Source organism: Podarcis bocagei (genome assembly GCF_964188305.1).
Source record: "Podarcis bocagei genome assembly, chromosome: 3".
NCBI classification, from domain to species: Eukaryota; Metazoa; Chordata; class Lepidosauria; order Squamata; family Lacertidae; genus Podarcis; species Podarcis bocagei.
Genome location: NC_138127.1, coordinates 66,547,625 through 66,575,164, shown reverse-complemented (window position 1 = coordinate 66,575,164; position 27,540 = coordinate 66,547,625). Strand labels below are relative to the sequence as shown.

At 39.8% G+C, this 27,540-nt stretch overlaps 1 protein-coding gene across 5 annotated transcripts in view; it reads right to left on the bottom strand.

Annotated features, from left to right (window-relative positions):
* The window catches only part of KIF26B (kinesin family member 26B), a 299,877-nt gene that overhangs the window by 107,057 nt on the left and 165,280 nt on the right, over positions 1-27,540 (bottom strand). For 4 of the 5 annotated variants that reach the window (XM_081187996.1, XM_081187997.1, XM_081187999.1 and 1 more), the window contains one exon: positions 10,730-10,913. In XM_081187996.1, coding sequence (XP_081044122.1) covers positions 10,730-10,913 — 184 coding nt within the window. Of the gene's footprint in view, positions 1-10,729; positions 10,914-25,827; positions 26,216-27,540 lie in introns of those variants that run through there. The other variant, XM_081188000.1, reaches the window with a different exon arrangement.

The following is a 27,540-nucleotide window of genomic DNA, read 5'->3' as shown; positions in this document are numbered from 1 at the left end:
CATGAAAGAAACAGGACACGAAATTAATTTTGCAGATTCCAAATTGCTCTTTAACATGGAACATCACCACAAGAGAATAATCATGGAAGCCATCGAGATAGAGAAACACCCTCACAACATGAACAAGCGTGACGACACGTCCCGCCTGCCAGACATCTGGAAATTAGCCCTCCCCACAAAAACCGACACCAGAACCAGAGGCACACAGAACGCCATCTCCAATCAACCACACCAGACCCAAACCCAGACCCTCTCCACAGATAAATTACAGACACCATCCAGTAGCCAAACCATAGTGGCACCTCCGGATGCTGCACCCCCCTGCAATCCCTACACAGATCTGGCTGGCACAGGGCACAAAACCACAGCTCGCCCCTATACATGAAGCCAAGCCAGAGCACAACTAAGTGCAGTACAGCCATCTTCTCAGAAAAACTCTTTACAAGGTCAAGAGGTCAAGACACGAAAGCTTTAGCAACTAATCCACACCTAATGACCCTCCTAAGTGGTACTCAGAATATCACTCAAGTAATCACTCAAGATATCCCTCAAGTAATTAATGAACAAAAGAAGAAAAGGCACATTAACCTAGGAACTTCCTCTCTGCCCAGAACGTTGGAGGCTATACACCACACCCCCTCAACAGTATTTATAGGAACTCAAACACTGAGATCCTGCTCTGTTCTAGTAACAAGAAGCCGAAAGCACCAGCCTGAAGATGACGAGTGAGACCTCGTCGAAACGTCGCCTAGACACCCCAACTCTTACACGGGAAGACACCCGAAGACACCAAAACCTATATATATATATATATATATATATATATATATATATATATATATATATATATATGATATATATATATATATATATATATATGTATGTATGTATATGTAAAGGGACCCCTGATCATTAGGTCCAGTCGCAAACGACTCTGGGGTTGTGGCGCTCATCTCACTTTATTGGCCGAGGGAGCCAGCATACAGCTTCCGGGTCACGTGGCCGTTTACGTTCCCGCCGAAGCAGTTTTGCATTTTGACATGCTTTTGAACTGCTAGGTTGGTATCATGTTGGTCTTATTTTAATCAGAGGCAGCATGTATATATAAAATCACACATAAAGGAACTTGTGAGTGTTTGGGATGTTGTATCCTATTTATATTGTTATTTAAGGGTATTGTGGGATTCTCTGAAGTTGATCACATCAGAACACAATAAAGCAATGTGGTGAAAAGTTAGGGGATGAACCATGAATGCTCTCTTCCACCCTCCTGGTCCAATATACCTGCTTGCAACTACACAAAGGAGAGAGATACTGGGTAATGGGTGGCTCCTTAGTCTACAGACAAAATGAAGTGCGCAATGAAGTGCAAGGCTGCTAGGATTGGGGTGGTCAAGCTATGATAATGCCTTGCCTAGATAGAAAGGTTGTGTGTGTGTGTGTGTGTAGAAGCCTCTGACCTTGCTCCATTCACATTTGGCATCTTGTGCCAACCAGCATTGGCGTGTAGTCCCCAGAAAGTTGTTCAGGGTGGAATGAAGCCCTCCAGCTGAAAAAGATTATCCACCTCTGACCTAGAGGATGAGACTATGGAGAGCTGGTTAAACCAAACGTGCCTACCTAATACTGCAGATACTTAATCCTAAACCTAAACAAATATATTTGTTATCCAAAAGGAAATACCAGTAAGTAATGTTTAGAGAAAATTCCTTCCAGTAGCACCTTAAAGACCAACTAAGTTAGTTCTTGGTATGAGCTTTCGTGTGCATGCACACTTCTTCAGATACACAGTGTGCATGCACACGAAAGCTCATACCAAGAACTAACTTAGTTGGTCTTTAAGGTGCTACTGGAAGGAATTTTTTTATTTTGACTATGGCAGACCAACACGGCTACCTATCTGTAATGCTTAGAGAGAAATTCTTTACCAAATGTAAAGAACTGAGTAAGGGAAGTGGAACATATTTTTTTTCCTCCTACACTAATTGTCCTGTCCTGTTTCATTGAAAGCAATCTCAGTTCCCCTGAGTCTCAAACCTGCTGTTTATCTTCCCTATCTAGTTATTTTTAATTTGTACTTCTATTATTATCACTGCATTATTAATATGCCACGATAAGCTGGGAAATAGCTTGGTGGAGTTCAATTTCAGCAATGCCTCGCACCGCATAATAGTCGTCATGATAAATTGTTCCCTGCAATCTGAAAAGATTCACGATACCCACTGCACACTGAGTATGAGTCTCCTGGGGAGCTCAGCTTCCTCGTTTGGGTTGCTGCTCAACTTTCCCAAAAGGAGTGTGGGCCTCCTTATGTTTATCACATCTGCACATGCTGTTATCAATCAGTGTGCATGCCTCCACCTTCTGTGTGGCCAGACAAGCACACACATCCCTAGTGCCGCTGTCAGATCTAGTGCCAACACATAGTTCAGCACGCTCCTAAGAGATGACAGTAATTTAAAGGCAAAACCCAATGTTTAAATTATTTGCATGCGTGGCAAAAGCTTTTGGAGAAGGGCAAATGCCAGAGAGCGGGATTAAGGTTTGCAGGCTGACTTAGCCAACGACAGAATTTTATTCTTAATCTTTTGTACCTGGGCTAAAGCCATCTAGGCACAGAGCCGGAAAACACAGCTTCACACTATTTTAATAGGCATGTTGCATTTTCCTGTGGGAGAAACCAGGACAGAATTTACAAGTCTGTGCTGGGCCATCTCTACATATTTGGAATATTGCTGTCTGGTAATGGAAACAAGTATACATATATTGCCTACATCAGCCTGGATATATCATGGAGAAGGCATTAAACTTTTTAAAACAATGTACATGCATCATTCAGCTGATTACAATATTTGTTTTCATATTTAAAAACTAACTAAAAAAGATGTACTGACAATAATATTTATGAGGTTCCTAACTTACACTTTGTTCTTGCTTACACATATCCTGATATTTAATCATCAGCATTATATAAACTAATTGAATGTGTTAACTAGCACTTGGCAAGAGGTGTTAACATTTAGTGTGTCTAACTGCTGAAGAGATGTCAGTTGACAACAGAAAAAGTAAACACAGGGGTGTCCTTTAGGAAGATCATTTTAACATGTTGTGGGTGGGCTGAGAAAGGATGAAGAGAGAGGCAAGGAGTTAATATTTTAGAAGAAGCCAGTTAGAACAAACTTTTCTGTGAACTTTAAAAGGTATTCTGCTTATTTAAATATAACCCCACACCTTCTGAAAAGCTATATCCAAGGGTCAATGTAGAAATAAATGGCAACATTTCCCCAGAATGGAAAGTCCCCAAGGGAAATCAATTCAGAATGCTACAATATAGTCAATTAAAGTCCCCAGAGGATTTGATGAACTACAATTTAATACAACAGTAAAGCAGCTTCACAAAATCCTCACACACCAAGTGGCTTCTACTGAATAATTACAACATACAGTACTACAAAAAAAACACACACACAACTTTAGCTATATATTTATTTATATCCTGAAAAAAAAGTTCATCTAGCTCCTTCTTATAGTTATTGTACTTGCAAGGCTACTTTGTAAATAATCATTACCACTAACGGAAACCACAGCAAAAAACAAATATCTAAATAACAGGTCTGGGAATTACCCAAAATGCTTTTCACCCAGGAGAAAGCCACAAACTCTTCGAAAGGTGTCCTGCGTCACATATTATTTATACCCACCACTAGTGAGTTCTACATGAAAGCCATGATTTTGAAAAAAAATAGTTGGACTCCACAACTATTGTGGTAATAGTGTGATGAGATCACCAATCAGCAAAATGGGATCAAAAGATGAGGAAGAGCACATGAAGAGTACAAGAGTACAGAAGAGTACAGGAGTGTGGGCAAGTGAGTGAACAAATAGTTGGCGGCTAATTTATTTGATTTTTATACCACTTCTTCACCCAGTTTTTAAAGCAGTAAATAGTAAACCCATCTCAACAACACTAGAATCAATTTTTTTTAAAAAAAAATATAAAACCACAAATAAAAACAACAAACCTAGTAGGAAATAAAACAAGGAAGGGAATATTTAAAACCAAATTTCCAGATGTATCCACATGTCAGGATATGAAAAGGAAGGTAATTACAGGAAGGCAATTTTTACAGGTTCCCTCCTCTTCTGGGAGTTACTGTAGCCGTTTTTTGCACACGCTTCCTCAGAATATAAATTCTCTCTTTGCATGCACTAAGGAACCACTTTCCCAGAGTATATCTTACCCAATGGCTACCTTACTGGGATGCAACCATCAGGAGGAAAGCCTCGCATCACTGGCATTACACATTGTAATAGCAGAAGTCATCTACATACCTGAGCCATCTGGAGTTGCACTGTCAAAAGCTGGCCGTGTGCATTTGAAGGAGACCTATATCTAGCCATCTCAAGCATGCTGGCACAAACCCCTCTCAGTCAAATTAAAAGTAAAGTGCCACACTTCCTCCCTAGTATTTAGGTATATCTCCAGATCTTCTTCAATGCACCACCAGCCATACATTTAGTCAGGATGTCTTTAAGGAAGTGCAAAGCCGAGTGACCTTGTGGCTGAATCAATAGACTCTGTTGGATCATTAGTCTCTGTTATTACAGCACTGCTACAGTGAAGCTTCCAACAGTTTTACCATCCTGCCACTTTCCACAGGGCAAAGCTCATGGGCACACGCAGAGAGGAATCAAATAACAAAAGGAAAGTTCTGAGGTCTTGGGGAGGAGAAAGGCTGCAGATGCATATTCAAGCCTTTATTTAAACACTTACTATACATACTGTACATGCTTGTCTATTTTGCAAGATCCCAGGTGTGGAGGAAACCAAGTTTAAAATCTATACCCACCATCATACTAGAATGACCTTTTCACTTTAAGTCTATTTGATCATGACTTTCCTAATTTGTAATAACCTTCTCCACAGGGATTTAGATCTCAGCAAATAATTAGAACTGTGTTCAAAATGCAGCTCCAAAAGCTGCACAGCAAATGAGAACTGATTAAGTAGGCCTAGGCTAGTGCAAAGAAAAAAGCAGATATATTATGAAACATAGAATGTAGAAATTGTGATCTAAGAAAGAGAAAAATAATAGTGTTGTGTGGTTTATTTAAAAATAATAATAGCTATAGATAAGTGCTGGAATATGTAACAACATTCCAAAGGTTTTAATTTAAGGTAGCAGTTTGCTATGTTCGACTCCATTGTAGTCTGTACTCTTCCACTATTTAAAGAGAAAATCTGGAACTTTAAAACAAGGGTGAGCTTGGGGCTTTGCAGGCAATCTTCTGGAGAATGCGTGCCAGCAATAGGCTAGGTGAGAGGCAAAAGTGGCCACAGCAATAGATGTGTTTTTGGTTTTTTTAACATGAAAAAACATGTTAAATTCTTATTCTAAATCATTTTTTTCATTGTTTTTGAAATTATAACTTGGCCTCAAACTGGGGCTTTTCTGCCATACCCCCACACACATACACAACTCCTGGTGCAGCCAGGTAGAAACACAACCTAGCCCACACTATTAGGGTGGACATTGACAGAGGCTTTTATTTAGAAAGAAAAAGTTTACGTTGAAAGTTTGGAGAAACTAACGAGGAAGGTAAAGTCAGAGATTAAATCATGTTCATGTCTCTTTTCCTTTATTTAGAAGAAATAAAGTTGTGTGTGTGTGTGTTTTTAAAAAAGTGTGTAGGGAAAGGTATTAAACATTTTCCTGAAAGTGCACACTGAACTTAGCCAACAAAGGCCTCAGTCAGATCCATCAAACCTGTTTCCTGACGAATATCTCTGTTACGGGGCCATTCTGACTTGAGGGCTAAAGGCCACCTGGCTTTCATTCCAAGTGGAACTAACTGTTTAATTTATAGAACAATCGGTTTGACTACAATGATGAACGCACATGTCTTCTTAAAATGCCTCATGGGGTATTCCTTCTTTTCCTACATCAGTAACCATGGTAACTCTGAGGAGAAACAGTTTTTGTTCTTCCTCTCAGAAATTGTTTCCAAGGGATAATGGTTGAACCTCTCATTTGTCCTACAGCAATTAACTTTTGACTTACTATGTGTCCCAACGCTGAAGCTTCAGAAGGAAAGATAGCTCTCCCTCTTGCTTCCTTTTTAAGGTTCTCAAGATGAATATTAGCAGCACATGTTTCAGAAGCTGGACATAGGTTTCAGAAAAGCTTAATACACTGTGAAAGATATTTGTGGCCAAAAAGAATAAAAAAACTCCCAGATCCACAAATCCTTCTGCTAGAGCCTAATCTCCCCCACAACAACCAAAAATCTGGAAAAGTGAACTAACATCTCCCTGAAAGTAATGCTTCTGAACCAAAAATTGAAATAAGAGAACATTCTGTGATTCCCTGCCAGTTCCTGGCCTTTCCTCTCTCCTGTAGTAGATGGATGGTGAATTCTCTCTGCAAGTATGCACACCATTAAAATAATATAAACACAGCATCTAGTGTTATCTAAAATGGTGTTGAAATGTTTTTTTTCAATATAGACAAGAATTCAAAATCAGCTCTAATTTCTGCACTTTCTGATAGAATAGCTTTCTTCACATCCAAAATCCAAACTGTACATTCTGTCACCCAGTCACATACAGAACAGGCCAAATAATAGTATAGTGACTGAAATGCAGAAGAGATGTGAATGAAAAAGCACAAGCTTTTTGTTATGGAAGAGGGGGTACTTGATGATAAAAGAAAATTTAATTCTGTGGGAATCCCTTACAAACATCTGGCTACAAGCCTGCAACAGTGGCCTGCAGATACAAATTGAAACACCTCTGGACAAGATGAGTGTGCAGAGATGAGTGTCATTGTGTGAGATGGCAAACCAATTTGCACTACACAGCTCATTGCAGCATACACCTCTTACTTTAATTGGATTTGGTTGGGAATTGATCCAGAAGAGAGAGAAGGGTCAGAGAAGACCCATGACATGCAATTTTCTTCTCTTGTTGCTCCTCATTAAGATTTTGAGTCCCAGCTGCAGCAATGCCTTTGACACTGGTGGAACGTCATTAAAAAGCAACAGAGGGATGGCATTAGAAGGCAGAGGAAGTGAAATTAAGGTAAAATAACAGTAAACCAATACTGCTTTGGGATCCCAACCAAATTTCAATATACTTTGTGAAGAGATAGTCACAGCATGGAAGATGTTACCCAGTGGCAACGTGTGAGTCAATACATACTTTTCTATTGTGTCTCCCTCTTTTGAAATAAAAAGAACCTTTAGTGTCTCTGAAAACTTGGATGATAGCCAAATCTTTATTTGTATTGCAAATATATATCAAGCAGGTAGGGCTAGCTGTGTCAACAATTAACCACCAATTAAAACAGAAAGTTGTTACATTAATGTAGTTTGGTACTTACCATCTGTTAATTATTCTGAAACAGTCTACCCAATATCGTCATCCCCTAGATACACACTACATTCTCTTAAATCCAGATCATCCTGCAGTATATATTTTATATATGCCGTATATATTTTATATATGCAGTATATATTTTAGTTGTTTAGCTATGTGTTTTATGGCCATTTCTTATGATACATATATTTACTCATATATAACAATGCTTTTAGAGATATAGACATACAAAGTCAGCATGCTGTTCTTTCTGTAATGATGGAATGGCTGGACAGAACCACATACATGTTAGGAAATGCAAGTACAAACCCAAAGGATTTTTTGTGGGGAGAAGGGCACTGCAGCTGCTCTCACCATTGACAAGAGAAGCTTGCCTCTCCATCAGTGTGAGCAGCTAATGACAGAAAGTTCCAAAGACAAATTCATTTGCTTTCACAGTTCTTTAGATTGAAAACACATTTAACACACTTAAGGTTTTTAAGGTATCGTGGAGTTGTCCATAGTTCATGCATCTCATCCTCGGAATTACTAAATTGTGTGGAGCATTTTCTGCCCTCTCCATTTCAAGAAATGAAAATAGGGAAATATAAAGTTAGATTTCACCTTTACACTATTGTCAACCAAAGATTAGTCTCTTGATACTTCTCCCTGACCAGGGGTAGGCAACCTAAGGCCCATGGGCCAGATGCGGCCCAATCGCCTTCTCAATCTAGCCTGCGGATGGTCTGGGAATCAGCGTGGTTTTACATGAATAGAATGTGTGCTTTTATTTAAAATGCATATCTGGGTTATTTGTGGGGCATAGGAATTCGTTCATCCCCCCCCAAAAAAAAATATAGTCCGGCCCACCACATGGTCTGAGGGGCGGTGGACCGGCCCACGGCTGAGAAAGCTCGCTGGCCCCTGTCCTTGACTATACAAAGGAAAAGAAAGACTGGGAAAAGGCATTCTCAGTCGCTGCTCCCTACCTCTAGAAACTTTCCTCAGGATTTCTACCTAAAGCATCTGAACATCTTTCAAATGTAACATATAAAGGCTCTTGAGTGGCATGCTAGGTAGGAAGAGTTTGTTTATATTTTGGTAGACACACTTTGTATTTTTCAGATGTACATCAGGGAGGAAATCAACCTTCTGTCTCTTAATGGAGCAGTTCCTCTTTCTTCCTAGTTCTATTTACTGGTTATCCCTTTCTCCAGCACAGCCAGCATCTGAGCCATCTATTGCCATCCTAAACAGCTACTAGTCCTGATATACTCACCCTATCAGCCTTGCACAAAGACCTATTTTTATTCTAACTTAGAACAAGTTGCAGAAACATCACTGATAGAAAGCAAGGAATGCAGGATGGCATCATAACCCTGTAGAAGTTTTCAAAGAGCTTGACTACTCAGACATCAATAGACACAGGCTAGACCAGCTCAGATAAAGAGATTACGTTTACCTTTTTCTGTTCCAAGAGGAAATTAAATTACCAACTTACACTCATACTTTGAATTATGATTAGCTGAAAATACAGGTTAGTTTACAGACTATCTAGTATATTATTAATTCAAATTCATATACTAAGCAATTGAATTAAAGTATTTTGGAATGTATTAAATTAGATTTGTCTGTAAAAGTGCATGGTGTCCCAGTACACATGAAGAAATGTGCCAAAACACCCTCTCTAGAGCTGCTTCTCACTTTATGCAGCAGGCTTGTTTGCCTGAGGCTATATCACTGTTATCTGGCATTTTCTGTAGTAAGCATACCAAATGTAAATAGCAGTGCTCATATATTATCAGCATACATGTTACAGGGAAACCATTGTTAAAGTTATAAGTTTAACGTACATAAAATGCTGTGTTTGAATACACTGTATGTAAAATGCTGTAATGGCAAGTTTGCCTTAGGCAAAAAGGTTCCACTCTGGCAAAAGCGTCAGAGAATGCTGGTATTTTTTCCATTAGAATGAGATAAGCTACCTGATGACTCATCTCTGGAAACATGGAAACACCAGCTGCAGAGCTGTCGCAGCAGGAAGCTGAAACTTGAGAGGCGAGTGCTTGTTGGAGATGACTAGTAGCCGCAGCCACAGCGGTTGCAGAGAAATTCTGCAATGATGAACAAGCTTAGGATCTCCCTCTGGGACCAGAGAGAGGAAAGTTTACTGAACTACATAAATAACTGAGTGTCGTTGCTTATTTGCAATGTGTTGCTTTGTTATTTTGTAACACCTATCTTATTGTAACTAGTACCTAAGACTGTTCCACAGTAAAGCTCTGAAGTGCATTCTTGCAGTAGAAATAATTCATTTCTACACAAGGGCCAGATTAAGGACTCCACTGAACAACTCTAACAATCAGTATAACCTTTTAATATACCCTTAATGGCTTGGGACAGGTTTACTTAAGGAATCACCTTCATACATGCCTATTCAATCCCTGCAGTTTTTGGAGTTTGCACTTTTACAAGTGCCACACAATTCCACATTTGTAAGAAGTTGTTCATTTCCTGTCTCTTGACATTAGACAGGTGTGTAACTATATTATTCTAAATGCTAACTGAACACTTTACTGTTTCAGCAAGCCTATTCAAACACACAATTTAATTTGTTTTAAAGTGTTATTGACATATATTTGTTTTTAATGATAATGCTTCTATGTATATTTCCTTTTAACTGGTTTATGGACTTTAGCCATGTTTGTACATAAATTGATCTGTACACTGTCTGGAAAACTGATCAATCGAACTATAAATTTTCTAAACAAATATATAAATCAAAGGCCCCCAGTTTTGTGTGTATGGACACTGTACACAAACATGAACATTTTCTCTTCATAATTTTAGGCTACAACCCTATGAACGCATACTTGGGAGTAAGTTCCACTGAGACTTATTTGCAGTGCTTTTTTTCTAAAAATATGTTTAGGGATACTCTCATTTTGACTCAAGAAAATCACCATTTTATAGTTCGTATCAGGAAAAATAAATACAGTAAATGGACAAAAGTACAAAATTCACAAAATGTTTAGGGGTATGCATACCCCTGCGTCCTCCCAGAAAAAGCACTGCTTATTTGTAAGCAGTTGAACGTGGTATGCACTGTAAATGTTTGTTACAATCAGTGTTTTTTGTTTTTTGTTTTTTTAAGTATATATTGATAAAAGTGTCCTGGGTGTGATCACAAAATGGCTGCCATAGGCAGGAAAAGAAGAAGTAGCGCTGGAACCCCATACCAGCAATGACTGTCAGAGAAAGAAGCTCTGGTTACAATAAACATTGGTGTAGCTGCAACAAATATGCTTGCACATATGCTTTCTCCCATTACAAGAAAAATAAACTAGATGTTGGCTGTGGGTTAATCCTTACCTTCCCCAGTCCTGGAGTGTCTTTTACTTTGTTGACTGCCCTCAGCAAACATGGTGGAGCAGGTGGAGGGGAAGTCTGTAGAATGGTGCTGAATTTGGTAGCAAATAGGTGAGATTCAGAAACAGAAGACGCAGAAGGCCGGTGTTTCTTTTTTTTGGATGACAAGTTCAACTTCTGAGCAGCTCTGGAGAGGAAAGAAATCCAAAGAGAAATCAATATTTTACCAAATAGTTACATAAAAGGAGAGACTTTGAAGATTTCTGGGGGTTCAGACTTTTGGTAGGGCAATGTCTCACTTTGCCCGTAAGAGGAGCTTCCTCTGTTGTCTTGAATGGAAGTGGGAATAATCCAAATAGATTTCTTTGTATAAACCAGCAAATAGTTAAGCAAGGTCCATGTTACATACAATCCTCTTTTTCCATACAGTTCTTCTGTTTAGAACACAAGTCATGTTGTAGTCTATCAGCAAATTAACAAGGTTCACAAAGAGCTATTTGTGTTAAACAATTCAGTTTCATAAATTCACTTTTGGCTCACAAAGAACTGTTTGTCGTTCCTAAGTCTTTGGGTGCAGTGTGATTACCTGTGGAGCATTTTGGTGTAAGCAGCCAATCATAATTATGTTAATACTCATTATTAAATGCCCAAGTGAAATTAACAAACATATAAGAAGCCTAGCACTAGCTATTTTAAACTTCCAACACCTCATAAAAAATCCAGCCTACTTCCTGACATGTGGGACCCAAACACCTTGGTGCTATTTGCAAAGCCGTTGGAGAATCATACAAACTAGCAATTTGGTAAGTTAAATAAATTATACTTTGGTTTTGATACTGAGAGCTAAGGTTTGCCACACTTTCTATTTAAAAAAGAGACATTTTCTGCAGTCCAACTGTAAACATATTAAGCTGCAATTTTTACATACAATGTGCGGCATTTGATAATGAACTTATCATTGAAAAAATATTAAATATCCCCCAGAATTTCTTGTCCCCATACTCACACTTTCTATAGTGATATTATTATCTGGACATCCCAAATGAAGTCAGCTTTATATTAAACATTTTCACATAGCGCACTTCCTATTATAACACCACACTGATAATTAATGGTTGTCTTACAATATCATTAACCACTAATTACAGAATATACATCAATTGAGACTCTTGCTAAACTATTCAAAAAGTGTTATGTTAGTCAAAATAAATTATAAAAACTCTATAGAAAATTAATCACAAAATAGTAAATGAGTACCCTGATAATTTCACCTGTATACATTTTACCCTATGAGCTGCAATCATTTTTGTATATTAAAGCAATCTTAACCCCCAAAGTTGATGGATGAATGGGAAGATTAGGATGGCACACAGTCCCCCCCTCATCACATTCCAGTGGAGAAAAGTTGTAACCAGCGGAAAGCCCTGAAACAAGGCCTTGAGGGCTATGGCAGTGCCCTTGGATTCTTCAAAGAGCCCAGTCCTCGGACCTCTCACCAGCCTGAATTCTGTGTGTCAGAAATAAAAGAAACCACCACCACCACCTGGTTGGCTGGCTGGCATGAAGCCCTTCTCATACAAGAAGAAGGGCTGACATGAGTTAGCATACTACAATTCTATGTTCCATGAAAAACATACACGAAGAAGCTGTTCAAATTACTTCAAGTGTAACTAAATGATGCAAAATAAGGTCAGCCGGTTGGCAAAACTCACAACACAGAAACCATACCTTCAAACATTTCTCCGATGAAAATAGGGACATCCCATTCCATAATGATAAGTTTACTATCACACATCTATCCAACATATATAAAAACATAATAAAACATTAGACATTTTTTGAAACTTCCCTACACAGGATTGCCTTCAAACAGCTCAGGGGTCGGATAACTCCATACCCTCCAGCATTTCTCCAATGAAAATAGGGACATCCTACCATATGCTGCCAGTAAGTGCAGGTCCTCCAAGTGTCCCTATTATCCAGGGACGTCCCGGATTTACAGATGCCATCCTGGTTTCTGATTTGATCCCAGAATGTCCTGCTTTTCCTTAGGATGTCCCTATTTTCATTTTCCAGCATATTCAACATATTCACAGAAGTTGGACTAGAAGAAGGATAAGAGAAAAGCTTGCATTGCGCCTGGCAGCTGCCTGCACCTATTTTCCCCATCTTTGTCCAACCTGCCTTCATATAGAGACTAGGTAGTTTGACAAAGGGACGCGGGTGGCGATGTGCGTTAAACCACAGAGCCTAGGACTTGCCGATCAGAAGGTCCGTGGTTCGAATCCCCACGACGGGGTGAGATCCCATTGTTTGGTCCCAGCTCCTGCCAACCTAGCAGTTCGAAAGCACATCAAAGTGCAAGTAGATAAATAGGTACCGCTCCGGTGGGAAGGTAAATGGTGTTTCCATGCACTGCTCTGGTTCGCCAGAAGCTGCTTAGTCATGCTGGCCACATGACCCGGAAGCTGTATTCCAGCTCCCTCAGCCAATAAAGTGAGATGAGCGCCACAACCCCAGAGTCGGCCATGACTGGACCTAATGGTCAGGGGTCCCTTTACCTTTACCTTTAGTTTGACAAAGGACACAACAGAAGTTTGGCACTTTGCTTATCTGACTCTGTGTGTTCCAAGTGAATCCCTAATCCTTGACTACCACCTTCCATTGTTTGTCTTTTATCTAAACATTATTTCAGTTGTCCATTTTTCAATGCACTGCTCTCTGATTTCCTATTTTGACCTAAATTTAGTTACTTAAAGGGAGGGAAAGGCAGAGTTCAGTAAAATGAAACACAGGTCCCCATACGAATTTGAAGCCCTTTCTTTATATCATATTCGTTTGTCAATTACTTTCCAGGAATGACAGCAGTTCTGTTTACCCCAGTCAAATTCTAGTATTAACACATATTCATACCTACATTCAAGGCCAATATACTACTATTGTAATATACTCAATAAGCTGTTTGATCCATCCCTTCTCTCCTGTTACTTCAGTCGAACACTCTAGCCCTATGTTGCTTAGCTTCCTTAACTAGTGATTTAATCTTCCTAAAGCATTTATTGAACCAAAAGGTCCATAGCTGACATTTTTCCTTAGTGAAAAAGAAACATTGTTGGAAGATAACTGGCCTTTTCAAAACTATAGAATGATATGCCTTTTTGACAGTGCTAACCTTTGGGATGGCATTAAAACAGAAGAACCTGGATTCATATTGGCCAATAATTGGAAAATTAATGTAAAATGTATGTCCTACATTTCTCTCTCTCTGAAGTAAGAAACCAAGAAAGGGAGGTAGCAAAATGACAGCTACACACTTCCCACTTTTGGCAAAAAGGTCCAGAAAGATGTCACTCTCCAATTTCAGATGTATCAAAGTAGAAGATTTCTACAAACTGGTTGATATTTATATCTCTATAGTATTTATTAAAACCTGCCATTTGCTTTGTATACAGTCGACAACCATTTTGCTTGTGGGTTCCTGGCCCCTGAGCATGTCAGCGGAGCATGTAAAAACACACCCCAGCACATTAAGCCCTGCCCCACCCCAACTCCATCCCTGTTCTGGCCTTTTAATAAGGCATTTAGTGAGGTTTTTGGGTCACTTCCAGGTTCAGTGTTGTATCTTGTGCAGCTCTACACAGAAATAAGCCCTGTTGAGTTCAATGAAGTTTACTCTCTAGTAAGTAAATTTAGGGTGGCCGTCTAAGCAAACAAGGAAAGGGAAGCTTCAGGATTCTATGTATTGTGTTACCCCTAGTTATGAATCATGAATGACTAGAAAATCTTCAGATGAAAATCACCTCAGACTCTAAATTTCTTCAAGCCCTGAATTGCTTGCATTTAATGATTCCAAAACAGACTTGAGCATATCTGGATATAATTTTAGTTTCTGCATACATCATGGTGCGTCTGTGAGGATCTATAAATATGTCTCCTAAAAGCCCAGTAAACACTTGACGCTTGTTGTTCTTCTTTTTTTAATGCATGTATTCAATTTCATAGCAACAATAAAGCTATCCAAGCTGTGCCTTTCCGAGCTATTTCTATTTTACGTCTTGGGTGGTTTAACTCATTCGCCTTTTGGCCTCCAACAGTACCTGCTAACCTAAGTCGGCTGGAGGCACTGAAATTGCTCAGCAATTCATCGCCATGCTTGTTACATAATTAATACACCAAACCAAGGCCAAATTCATAGTCCTGTTATAGAGCCTTATGACCCCCTCTCAAAAACGTTGAGGCTGCTTTGCAAAACAAGCATATACTGAAATCAGTGGGGTTGTTCCTCTAATTTGAGACACAAATGGCAGACTTGCTGTGAATCTATTGATTTGGAGCATCATTCACGTGCACCATTTTAATGGAAAATTGTAGGATTTGTTTTTAGAGTCCTAAATAAAATCAAGAAACTACTTGCATCCTTGCTTTTAAACATAAGGCAAACAGGGACCTGAAAATACCATTCAAGTTATACAAGAAATGCTTGGATGTAAAAAGTAATATATATATAATAATATAAACATATAAATGAAATGAAATATACCCAGAAGGTATCAGGATTGATAAAGCACATGTTGGCCAGTTTCCTTGTTTAAGAGTGCCCATATTCAATGGTACACTTTCTACCTTGCATTTGACTTTCCATGCAAGTGTTTTTCATGTAGTGGAGAGTGGAATTAAGGACATTAAATGGGATAGTAACCATATTGTTGTATTTGTCCATGGAGTTTTCTTGGCGGGGATACTGGAGTGGCTTGACAGTTCCTGCTCCAGGTGGATCACATTTGGTCAAAACTCTCCACTAAGACCTGTCCATCTTGGGTGGCCCTGCACGACATAGCTCATAGCTTCTCTGAGTTATTCAAGCCCCTTCGCCATGGCAAGGCAGTGATCCACGAAGGGCTCCAATACTTTGGCTACCTCATGAGAAGAGAAGACTCCCTGGAAAAGACCCTGATGTTGGGAAAGATGGAGGGCACAGGGAGAAGGGGACGACAGAGGACGAGATGGTTGGACAGTGTTCTCGAAGCTACCAGCATGAGTTTGACCAAACTGCGGGAGGCAGTAGAAGACAGGAGTCCCTGGCGTGCTCTGGTCCATGGGGTCATGAAGAGTCGGACACGACTAAACGACTAAACAACAACAACAACCATATTGTTTCCATATTGCATCTGCATGGTAACGTACATAACCTTCATAAGCTCTTCTATAAAGTTATTGACTCTCAATTATTCATATTGCCAGTATGAACAGCTATAATTTGGAGCAACATTTGTGTGTGGCTGAAGAGGCATGAAGTATAGAGAAAACAGAGGAGGCTGTAGAGAGTTTTAGAGATGGTTGGAGAGAGGTGCCAGAGAGAGTTGCGGAGGAGGTAGGAGAGTCACCGGAGGTTGGAGGGATTTGCTGAGGTTTTACAGGGTGTTCTGGCTTTACACAATGTTGTTTATACGCACGATAGCCAGGCACTTAACCCCATGTAAGATGAGATCTACCGGTACTATACTAGATCTGTGTTCTTCCTTGGTTGAGGATGATGAGAGTTGTAGTCCGACAACATGTGGGGATCCAAGGCTGAAGAACCCTGTATTAAGCTGTAATATACTAGCCTAGGGAAATGTCCATTCATATGACTAACTTGAAGCTTCTGGATTTGTGTAAAAAGAGAACTTACTATATATAGTTTGAGGAAACCCTTGTGTTTTAGTTGTGCCTATTCATTTGGATTCCTTTCAGGGAAGCGTAGACCACTCACTGCCAGAGGTGGACGACAGGATTCCCCCTCACTGTAGCAGTGCCTCCAAGTGCACAATGGTAACCATTCATTTTTATGGTAGAAAGTAGCCTATCAAAACTTCTTCCTACCCCTAGAATTCCTAGATTTTGAGAATAAAGCCTATTCCTATTTACATAGTTCTATCTGGGTCCCACGCCTTGCAATTCAACATGATGGAAAGCAGCTTTCATATTATAGATGAGCCTCTTATGAAACATTGACAGTCTTATCCATAAGATTTTCCACCAGCACAGGTCTCACCTACTAGCTTGTATTTGAAAAATGCTTTTGAGATCAAACAGCTTGATGAAATAGGTTTTGAAAGCAAAACATCTATCAGTCATACCCTGCTTGAATCAAGCAATACTATTACTTTTCAGTAAAATAAAACCAGATAGTTATGGTTAATACAGCATGAGATGTGGCAATGCACTTATTTAAGTAACAAATCAAAAGTAATTAAATAAATTAAATTTATGTTGAAAAATACTGATTTCTTCGTAAAATACTCCCCTGTCATTCGGGGTGGGGGGTGGGGATTCAGCAAAGTGCTATATTCCATTACCTCTGAAATTAATAAACACTGTTAGCACTCTACATTAAGAGACATTTTCAACAGTTTTGGGCTGTCAAAAAAATTATGATATTTAAAATTAAAGGTGGAAATTCTGTCTATTCTTCCATGATTTCAGATTATGGACACTCTGCATCAGAACACAGAATTACTTTTAAAATGCATTCTCTAGAATAACAACTATGATTATGTCAGTATTTAAAACACAGAGATACGGAAAGTGTCATATTAAGTGAACTACTGACAATGGGTTGCAGTGTCCACATTTATGATTAGTCTTATTGGTCCTCAATAAAAAGCCAGAAATGAAATAATAAAAAAGAAACCCCCTCATGAAGCCCGTGTTTTCAAGTCATCCAATTTGTGACTTCATGAAGTATTTAACTTCTGGAAGACTTGCTCTCTGCCTTGCAGGCATTTTCCCACTGGTCTCACTCTGACTGACTCCAGCTACAAAAGCAGAGTCTGCTGAACAAAATATTGTGCTGGAATGTTATGACGGGGGAAGTTGTTTCTGTTGTTGCTGTTAATTTTTGGTATCTTTATTTTGGATCTCATGATTTATGTGGAAATTGCTCAATTTGGTTATGTACTTTTTGATGTTTTGCTTATTATTTTGTTATGTTTGCAGTTATGTAATTTTTTTATATGCTGCAAGCGACCTTGAGCATGCAGCATATAAAAAATTACATAACTGCAAACATAACAAAATAATAAGCAAAACATCAGAAAGTACCTTGAGCATAGGGACGCAGGTGGCGCTGTGGGTTAAACCACAGAGCCTAGGACTTGCAGATCAGAAGGTCGGCTGTTCGAATCCCCAGGATGGGGTGAGCTCCTGTTACTCGGTCCCTGCTCCTGCCAATCTAGCAGTTCAAAAGCACGTCAAAGTGCAAGTAGATAAATAGGTACCACTCTGGCGGGAAGGTAAATGGTGTTTCCGTGCGCTGCTCTGGTTCACCAGAAGTGGTTTAGTCATGCTGGCCACATGACCCGGAAGCTGTACGCCGGCTCCCTCGGCCAATAAAGCGAGATGAGTGCAGCAACCCCAGAGTCGGCCACGACTGGACCTAATGGTCAGGGGTTCCTTTCCCTTTACCTTACCTTGAGCATGGTTTTAACTTTGAAAAGGCGGCATACAAATAAAATGATTTATTGATTGATTGCGCTTTTCCACTACCTCCCATGAGAAAGCTTGGCCACACACATGGAAGATTTTGCTTTATCCCTCTAACCTAACTCATGATCTCTGAAACAAAAAAAAAGAGAACAATCAGACCCAACGCTACATTCTTATATTTTAATGTTCTTGTTGAAAGAAAAACTACATGGAACTGGAATGAGGCACAGTAGATATATATCTCTGCGTTTTAGCCAATCAAATTTGTGAGAGCCACTTTATTTTGAAAGAGGCTTTCATTAATTTACACACATTAAAAATGCACTTAAGACCACCACTGCAAGCCAGACTTCTGCGTTGAATTACAATTTAAAACTCTGTCCAATTTTTTTAGCAGCTTAATATAGTTATATCTTACAGACCCCACACTATGCAGTTACTAGTATTTCTTAATAACAATGTGTTGCAATTACTGTATTTTATAAAACATTTAAAACAAGGGATGGGGAACTTTTGGCTTTCCAGGTGCTCCAACTCCCATCAGCCCCAGGCAGAATGGTCAACGGGCAGGGATGATATGAGCCGCAGTCCAGCAAAGCCTGGGTGGCCTCATGCTCTCTCTTCTGGTTTACACTGACCCTATTCAGATTGTTGTCACATTCTTTTCAAGCAGAATAAAATATTCCTGTGCCTTTCATTTGCCCTTAAAATAACTGGTGCTGAATGTCCATCACCAGGTCCCGGTTTCAGAGGCAGCGTGATTCTGAATACCAGCTAAATACCACTTCTACAGGCATCTGGCTGGTCACTGAGAGAAACAGGACGCAGGAGTAGAGAGACCTTTGGTCTAATATCAGAAGAGCTTTTCTTATATTCTTAAAAGGCGGAATATTTAATACTGAGGTCACCGAGAATTGGGCTCTTGAGCCTACACAAGAATTAGTTCAAATAATGTCTGGACAATTCAAGGGACTGTTAAAGATGCAACATAAAGTCATCCATTTTTCTCGACCTAATCCTAGTCTAATTTCTCTCCCCATAACAGGTACACCCAAAATCTTAATCTTAAGGGACTAAAGCGGAAAGGGAAAGTCAGGGAGACACAAAGATTATAACTTCCCAGTAGCTCACTACTGTTTCCCCTTAAATTAATTCCTGGTCAAACGATTCCTCCTTCCCTTTCTCCAACACAAGTGAAGGTTGTCCAACACAGTCCAAATAAGGACATTTTCACCAGTCACCTCATTATTTTGAAGTAAACTGTGATGTAAAATGTCCTTATTTGAATTAAAACGTGACTGTTTTCGACAACCTTCACCATTACTTACTTAAATGTATTTTGAATTTGATAGCAGTATAATCACTGTTTCCAATCAGTTCAAGGACACCATTTTGAATTAAATATAGATTTGCCTTCCCTCTGCTTGGTTCCATGATCAACTGTTTAAACAATAAGGGCAGGGGTCTCTAATGTGGTACCCACAGACCCCAAAGCACCACAGACACTTTCTTGGCACCCCTGTGCCACCTGCCACTCCCATCTTTTTAAATCTATGTTTTTGCTTGTTTGGGTGGGTTTTGGTTCTGGGTTTTTATGTTGTGGTGTTGTGTTTTTCCTGTTTTGGAGTATGTGAGCATTTCTCTGAGCATCATCAGTTTTCCTTGCTGTAAAGTGGGTGTTGTGCTAGTGCCCATGTTTTCTAAGTTTATCAAACATAGCACTGGGTCTTCAAAATCTGGAGACCACTAGTTTAGTGTATTTAGGAATATTACCTCTTTTCCTTCTTAAACGTGCCACATACTAAATTACTGGGGGGGGGGAGATTATGAGTCTGTAATGCATTGATGTTGTTAGCTTTTAGTGCTATCATTTAAATAAACCCTTTCTCTCACTCTTCTATTTTCAATCAAGTGAAATGAAAAATGACATGAAATTAAATACGCTGTGCTCAAAAGAGTAATTCATTGCTTGAAAGCAGTAAATTGTATGGAGGTGTGAAAGATACCAACAGGCAGAATTTGCATAGCTTTTTATAATTTGAAACTCTTCCCTCATTACCTTTCGGTCTTTTAGTAAAAAGCTAATTAATTTCAATTATGGGGGATACTACCCATTGATTTGATGCCTGCTGGATAATTAAGCAAAATTTTGACATTTAGTTTTGTTTCCGAAGGAACAGCTGTTTGGTTTATAAATTGAAATAAAGCTATTTGTAATGGGAGAGAAGGTCTTACAAGTAAATGTCTAATTAAAAGAGAGGAGCACCATTATGTAGACACAAATGAAGCTCTGCCTTCATGCTAGCAATCACAGATGTAATCAGAGGCAACATCGATACTGTGTGGACATCATCTTCCCAGCTTTCAAACATCTTGGGCCCCAAATATCTGGAAAACTGCCTCCTTCCCTGCAGTCCCTCCTTGGGCCCTCTTGGTAGTTCCACTGCCGTCAAAGGTTTTGGGGGGGGGGGCAACCCAGGAAAACCCCTCAGCTGTGGAATTGTTGAAGGTCACCTCTTAACCCTAGCTTTTGACACAATAAATATACATGTTTAGGACCCATCCCAGTCCTGTGATTGTAAATTGTTTTATCAGCTTTTAATTTTGTATTTTAGTATTGCTCTAATCTACCCTGGGACCATTTGCTGAAGTGTGGGTGAGAAATCAAATAAACAATAATAAATACTGTACTGAGAACAAGAAAACAAGAAATCCCAGAACTGCACACCAGTACGTATAGGCCCTTGAAGGAAATATCCCAAAAGTGCATGCCTGGAGGAATGGACTCGTGAGACTCCTCGTGATCTATGGCCTTAGCTTGCCCAAAAGTTTCTATGGAACTTCTGGAAATTTCTCCTGGGGTTTTGTTTTTGTTTCTCAGCTGGGACACAACAAGTCTGTGTCACCGTGCCTTCTCTCCACTAAGGCCAGTCTCAAACACTCTGGCATGTTGGTGAAATAATATTGTTTCCACACAATATTTATGCTTGCCCAACAACCAAGATTGCAAGCACTGAAGGAAACTTGATGATCTAACAAGTCCTGCTAACCTTCCACTTCTTTACATTTATCCAGGGAAATTAATATTTGGAGGTTGTATTTTTTGCTGGATATTCTCGTATGTTCCACTTCATCTGGTGTAGAAATGATCGAGAATGTGTGGAGAAAAGGGGGACAATGAAAGCATAAGCAACCGAGCGTGTCAAGAGGAGCCAAGCAAAATTAAATAACTCTTCTTATTTATCTTTTTTTTAAAAACACCCTTAGATCAAAATGAAAGCTTCATCCTATCTGCATGGTATTGATCAGTCTGAGACTTATCTTGCTGGCTGCTTTTATCAGTTCAGAGCTTCTGGAACCTGAACAGCACCACATGCGAAACTCTTTAGAGGAAACTGCAGCTTTTTTTCTTTCCCTATCCTCTCACCTTGACTCTACCATTTTACCGTTTGGCACTTTTGCTGATTTCAATCAGTGCTTTTCTGAAAGACACTTTGAAAATAGCAACGTATCTAAACTCCTGCTCGCTAAGAAAAATTGCTCCGCAGACTCTCTCAGAAACAGTGCCCTTGGCAGCTAATCATTTTACTTTTAATAGCAAATGTAATAGGCTTCCTGGAAGTTTAATAGGAAGCATTAGGGGCCATTTATAGATGGCACAGAACAGATCTGAAGAGATAGCAGCCTATCTCTTAAGTTATTGTGGTCGGTCTCCCTATTTCTCACTTGTCTGTTTATATTTTCTGTAATAGAACGCAAACACTAAGCAGATTTATTCAAATGTTACCTGTAAAATGAATAATAATAAATTATCAGGCTGGGGGCTGTAAGGAATCAAAGAATTGAAAACCAGTGCTAATGCACCAGATGAACATAATAATAATGACTGGATGTGCTCATACGTCCAGCTACCTTAGCTGATGAAGAAGGAAATTATATTGTTTTGGCATTATTTATTTGTAGGAAGTTAGAGGGGCAGGGTGTAACTCTTGTTGTTTTGTTGTTGTTGTTGTTGTTGTTGTTGAATAGGACGTCAGACCATTTGCTCTTACATGGCCTACATGGAGATACCAGACTGAAATGTATTGATCCAACATTCTGCTCCTTATTCAGAACCACTAAAGATGTATAAAAGTAAATGGCATTGGAACTTTCTGATAACATAAGTTGACCACAAGATCAGCCTTTTGCTAGGTTTCATGCCTTTGCCATGACACGGAGATCTAGCTCTGATTATGCTTAATTTTATTCAATAATGAGAGGAGTCATGCCAGTAAATCTAGCCAAGATCACATGAAAACTGATACCATATGCGCTCCCTTGCACAAACAAACCTTTTACTGGAAAAGTAAACCCTACCAGGCACTGGTCACCTGTTCCTCGGTCTTATGACCAGGGTATTGAACTATTGTGTTAACTCTGGACTGAACTTTTGTAAAGCCAGATTCTGTGTTTTCTTTTCTATTTTTTCCTTAGTGAGGGTTTGAACATGGACCCCCTCAACCACGTAGACAAATAGACGTTTAAGTGTCTTGCCTAATTTAATAAAGCCATGAAGGCCAGGTTCTTGTCTCAGTAGCAATGTGTGCTACAAAGGGGATCTTTACAATAAATGGACTCGAGTGATTGTAATGAGATGTTCACTGGACACAGCATGCCTAGCTCTGTCATGGCCCCGGACCTGATATTCTAAGGAAAAGCAGAATTAGATAAGCATGTACTAAACAGTGTTTTCCCCCCAAGCCAAACTGAAATGCCAGCTGAAACTACAGTATAGGCAAACTGTATTGCATTTCACTCTGCCAATACCCAGATATTTTAAGTGTGCAAAAGGGGGGGTCAGTGAGAGCCCAAGCTATTTTAAGTCATGTTGTGAAGCTGGAACCCAGCCAAGTTATTTCAAAAGTGTAAGTGCAGACTCAAAGATTGCCCTATGAAACTAGTATGCCTGGCCATTTGGAGAACATTATTTTTAATTAGTCTCTAATTATACTGGGTGCAGTAATCTTTTGCATGATAAATTTAGCAGCAGTGGCAACAACATAAATACATCAGCGAGAAAGAGAGACAAGAGAATGAAAGAAAGTCCACATTGGGGGGGGGGTCTGAATAAGGGAGAAGAGCAGTGGCGGCATGGTTAGTTGGATGCACCAAAATGTGATGTAGGGGAAAGTACTTATACACTGCCAAAACAGATCCTAAAACATCATGATCTGCCCCCTAAGGATGCTGTAAATTTTACGTTGTAAAACAACTTCTCATATTAATTAGTGTTAGTCCAATATTTTCATCAATGATCTGAATGTTGCAGTTGACGAAATAGTGAGAGGAGTGGCAAACAATCTAGAGCAGTCTTCTTCAGCCTTGGATTGCCTGATGTTGTTGAACCACAACCCCATCATTTCTGTCCTTTGGCTAGACTTGCTGGGGCTGATAGGAGTTGAAGCCCAACAACATCTGGGGATCTAAGGTTGAAGAAGGCTTCTCTGGATGATAGGCTAAATATTTAAATGACATCAATACAGTCCTAGAAAACTGAGCAGAAAGAAAGAACATCAAACATGTGGAAATGTAAATTGTTATACATTGGGAAGAACTATTTGTCTAGATTCACATTTTGATTTTTTTTTTTTTAGTGAAAAAGCAGACTGAAAATCACCAACCTTGTCCAATTCTGGGCACTGATTTAGCAAGGACATACCCCTCATTAGAGATGGGGGAAGATTATTTTAACGAAGAACTACCTAATTCACATTTCTCAAACCAATATGTGAATCACAACAAAGGGTTTCTTCAAAATTCACACTTATTGAATTTTGTGGTGCAGTTCTCCAGACAGACCATGTTTATAAAAATGCATGTATTCGAGGAAAGTGTACATAAAATAAATATATTGGTGAAAATAACTTTTTAAAAAATGCAGTATTGTCATCATATTGGGTTAAATAGCTCACAGAAATATGTACATTAGTCAAAACTGCATACAAAAATGTGTTTACCGGGGGGGGGGGTCAAACTAAAATGCTGATTAATTTTAATGAGATTTTTTTTGGGGGGGTGTCACAAATTGCCGCAGAAATGTGAGGAACTGGATTTACAATTGGAAAAATGAGAAACTGAGAGTACTGGAATTGACAGTTTGGTCCATCCCTACCCCTCACAAAAGCTACAATGATGACAGTTTAGCATGAGGATCATATGAGGACAGGATAAAGGAACTGGGAGTGTTTAACCTGGAGAAGAGCTGTACAACCTGTGACCCACCAAGAAGAAAGTGCCACATAAATAATGGCCTACCATGGGCTTCAGAAACTTCTGCTTCCTAACTATGACTTGAAAAATATGTTTGGGATAAGGAGCTTTCCCTCACCATCACGGCCAACCCTGTGAAGAATGCCTCACACTAGAAATTGCTTCATGCCATTTAAGCACAAACACAGTTGCACCTCTTCCCCCTCAAGTCTGGCACAGGACATTCTAGCTGGCAAAAAAAAAAAAAGGGAGGGCCCCTCTTCCTTCTGTACAGGCAAAGAACATGTGTGCTGCTCTTGGTTTCAAGATTAAATTATGAGATTCTCTTCCCCTGCCAAGCCACTAAGAGTCCTAGACCTTGGCCATAGCTCAGTGGTAGAGTATCTCCTTTCTATGCCTGAAACCCTGCAGTACCACTGCCAGTCAGTGTTGACAGTGCTTAAGCTAAATGAACCAATGGCTTGGCTTCCTATGTTCCTAGACTATGGCCGTTGAAAACTCTGGGGTCCTTGATTCGGGTATTTTTTGTTCACCTTGTGACTCAAAACATGAAAAGAGTCATATTTTCCCTACTTCAGATTTGCACAGAATAATCACCTCCAACCATCTAGCACTGAATACTGGTCCTGAGGGAATCCTGTAGCAGACTGCATAATGGCTGCTTCTGGGTGTATGAAGTTATTCCCAAGCGAAGAAGAGCAAATGCAAGTTGACTGCAATCAGGGCCATGCTTGAAAGAAAGGTTTAGTATAAAAGTGTACAGAGACACCCAAAACCTTCTTCCCTCTGAACAGGTTAGTGTCAATATGCGTTGTGTCAATAATCTCAGTTATATGACACAATAACCTGGATCTAGCCAGGTCTTTTGCTAGGAAAAAGAGGAAACCCTTTTACTTTATGCTGTTGTACCACAGCCATACAGCAAACATAAAACAGAAACCTGTCTCAGTGTTTGAAGGTGCCTGCTTATCTAGCAGAACCGAGACATTCTCTGCAAAAGTGTCATATGTCAGTTGAAGAGGAAACTATTAAAAATTAGCTACATCAGATAAACAACAATAATTTTATCATTTACAATAAATCTGAGTGTTACATCTGGCTGCTTTTGATCCATCCAAGCATATTGCAGATTCTGTACTAAAAAGATAAGGAACAGTATAGATTCAAGCTTGTCACTTGCATGCATTATTCAGCCATCCATTCAATAACAAGGCTGCACAGTTTTAGCACTCCTAACATGCCAGTGTCAAGCAAAGAGCAAAGCCAAGAACATTTTAATCATATCTGTAAAAAGGTATATACTGAGAGATGTTGGCGGAGCTAAAAGGAGGAACCAAACCCTTTGATTCACTGACTGAGTAAACAAAATCATATACACTTACATGGGTCTCCAGTCCATCATCTGCACTTTTACATTATAACCTGAATAAAAAAATGTGCAATCCTTTTCTTCAGTCCAGTTAAAATGAAGGCTTGCTCAAATGTTGCTCGCAGATCCTCAGTCATGTTGCCAGGAAGTGCAACAGTATGACAAGTAAAGGAAGAAAAAAACATTAAAATCCACAGGGGGTGGAGTATTCCAAGGAGGAACCCAGGAATCCTGAGTGCTAGGGAATTCTAGTCCTCCTAGGCTGCCTCAAGTCTCAAGATACTGCCTCAGGCTTTTAACCAACTGTTACTTCTTATTTCATACAGCACCTTATCCATCACCAAATTTCCGCATCTATTGCAGATCCCGTTAACATGTTGCAACCTGATCTCTCTGCAGTTGAAGAAAAACAGCACCAGTCTCTCTCTTCTCTGTGATCAGAGAAGTGTGTGTGACTGAGAGAGAAAGAATGCATGTGCATGCCTGTGTATAAGTGTGTACAGAGGGGGGGAATTAAGATTGGCTGTGTGTGTGTGTGTGTGTGTGTGTATACACGCGCACAAGAGAGAGGCAAAAAGGAAGAAACACCTTGCTAGATCTCCCATTACCATACAAGAGCCTAGGAGTTCTCTTGCAAAGCAATTGCTGGGGGGGGGGGGAGGAGCAAACCATCCAACTGCATAGTCAGATGAGGCTGCCTTATACAGAGTCAGGTTATTTGTCCATCCAGATCAGCATCGTCTGCACTGATGGGCAGCTGTGCTTTAGAGTTTCAGACAAGATCTTCCAAAACCCCACCTGGAGACATCTGGGAATGAATCTTGAGTGCTGGATGAAAACATTTGGCCAGTGACTTTCACAGGATTTGGAAGGAATGCCAAGGATTAGATTAATCTTTTGAAATTGGGTAAATTCTATGACTTTGGAGATGGAGCTGATCTGCAAATACAAGGTGGTCAAGGTTCCCCTACTTTCTTTCTTTGCTCTTGCACCTCTTGGAATGATGCTATATCAGGATGGAGAAGATGCTGCTCCCAGTTGCACAGCACTTTCTCCCCAAGATTGCCCCTGGGAAGCAGGCTATGTAAACTCCAGCAAGAGCAAGGGGAAAGGCAGTGCTTGCACTGCTGCAAGTCGGGTGCTCGTCTGTGATGGGGGACCACCAAGGGAAACCTGCCCAGACTTCAGCAAAATCTGGAGCTGGTCGGATTAGAGAGAGGCATAAACATTCCTGATCTTCCTGGCTTTGGGGGACTGAGCCTCTTTGTTTTGGTTGCAGCTGGTGTTTTCATTTATTATTTTAATGCCTTGTTTGTTTATTTGTTTTAAATTGACATCTATTTTGTCAAGAAAACCATCCCAGAAACCGCTGCTGAAAGGTGGTCCTAAAATCTGACAAGTAAATAAATAAGCATGCTGTTGGAAGCCAGAAGTGTAGAATCTAAGGGGCCTAGCAGTGCTAATAGGTAGACTTGATACTGGATAAAAGAGTCTGGGGTTTTCACTAACCCTCCAGAGTAGTTTTCTTTGTAGGTCACAAGGTGGGAAAGGGGGAAGTTGTTCTGAGCAAGTAGAAGCTAAGGAGTTCTGGGTCTGTCAGTGCTTGGATGGGAGGCCACCTGGTAACCATCTGTATTGCACCTTCAGTTGCATGATGGAAGAAAGATGGGACGTCAATGAACTAAACAAAGCATTAACTATATGGTAGCTAAACATAAAGGGACGT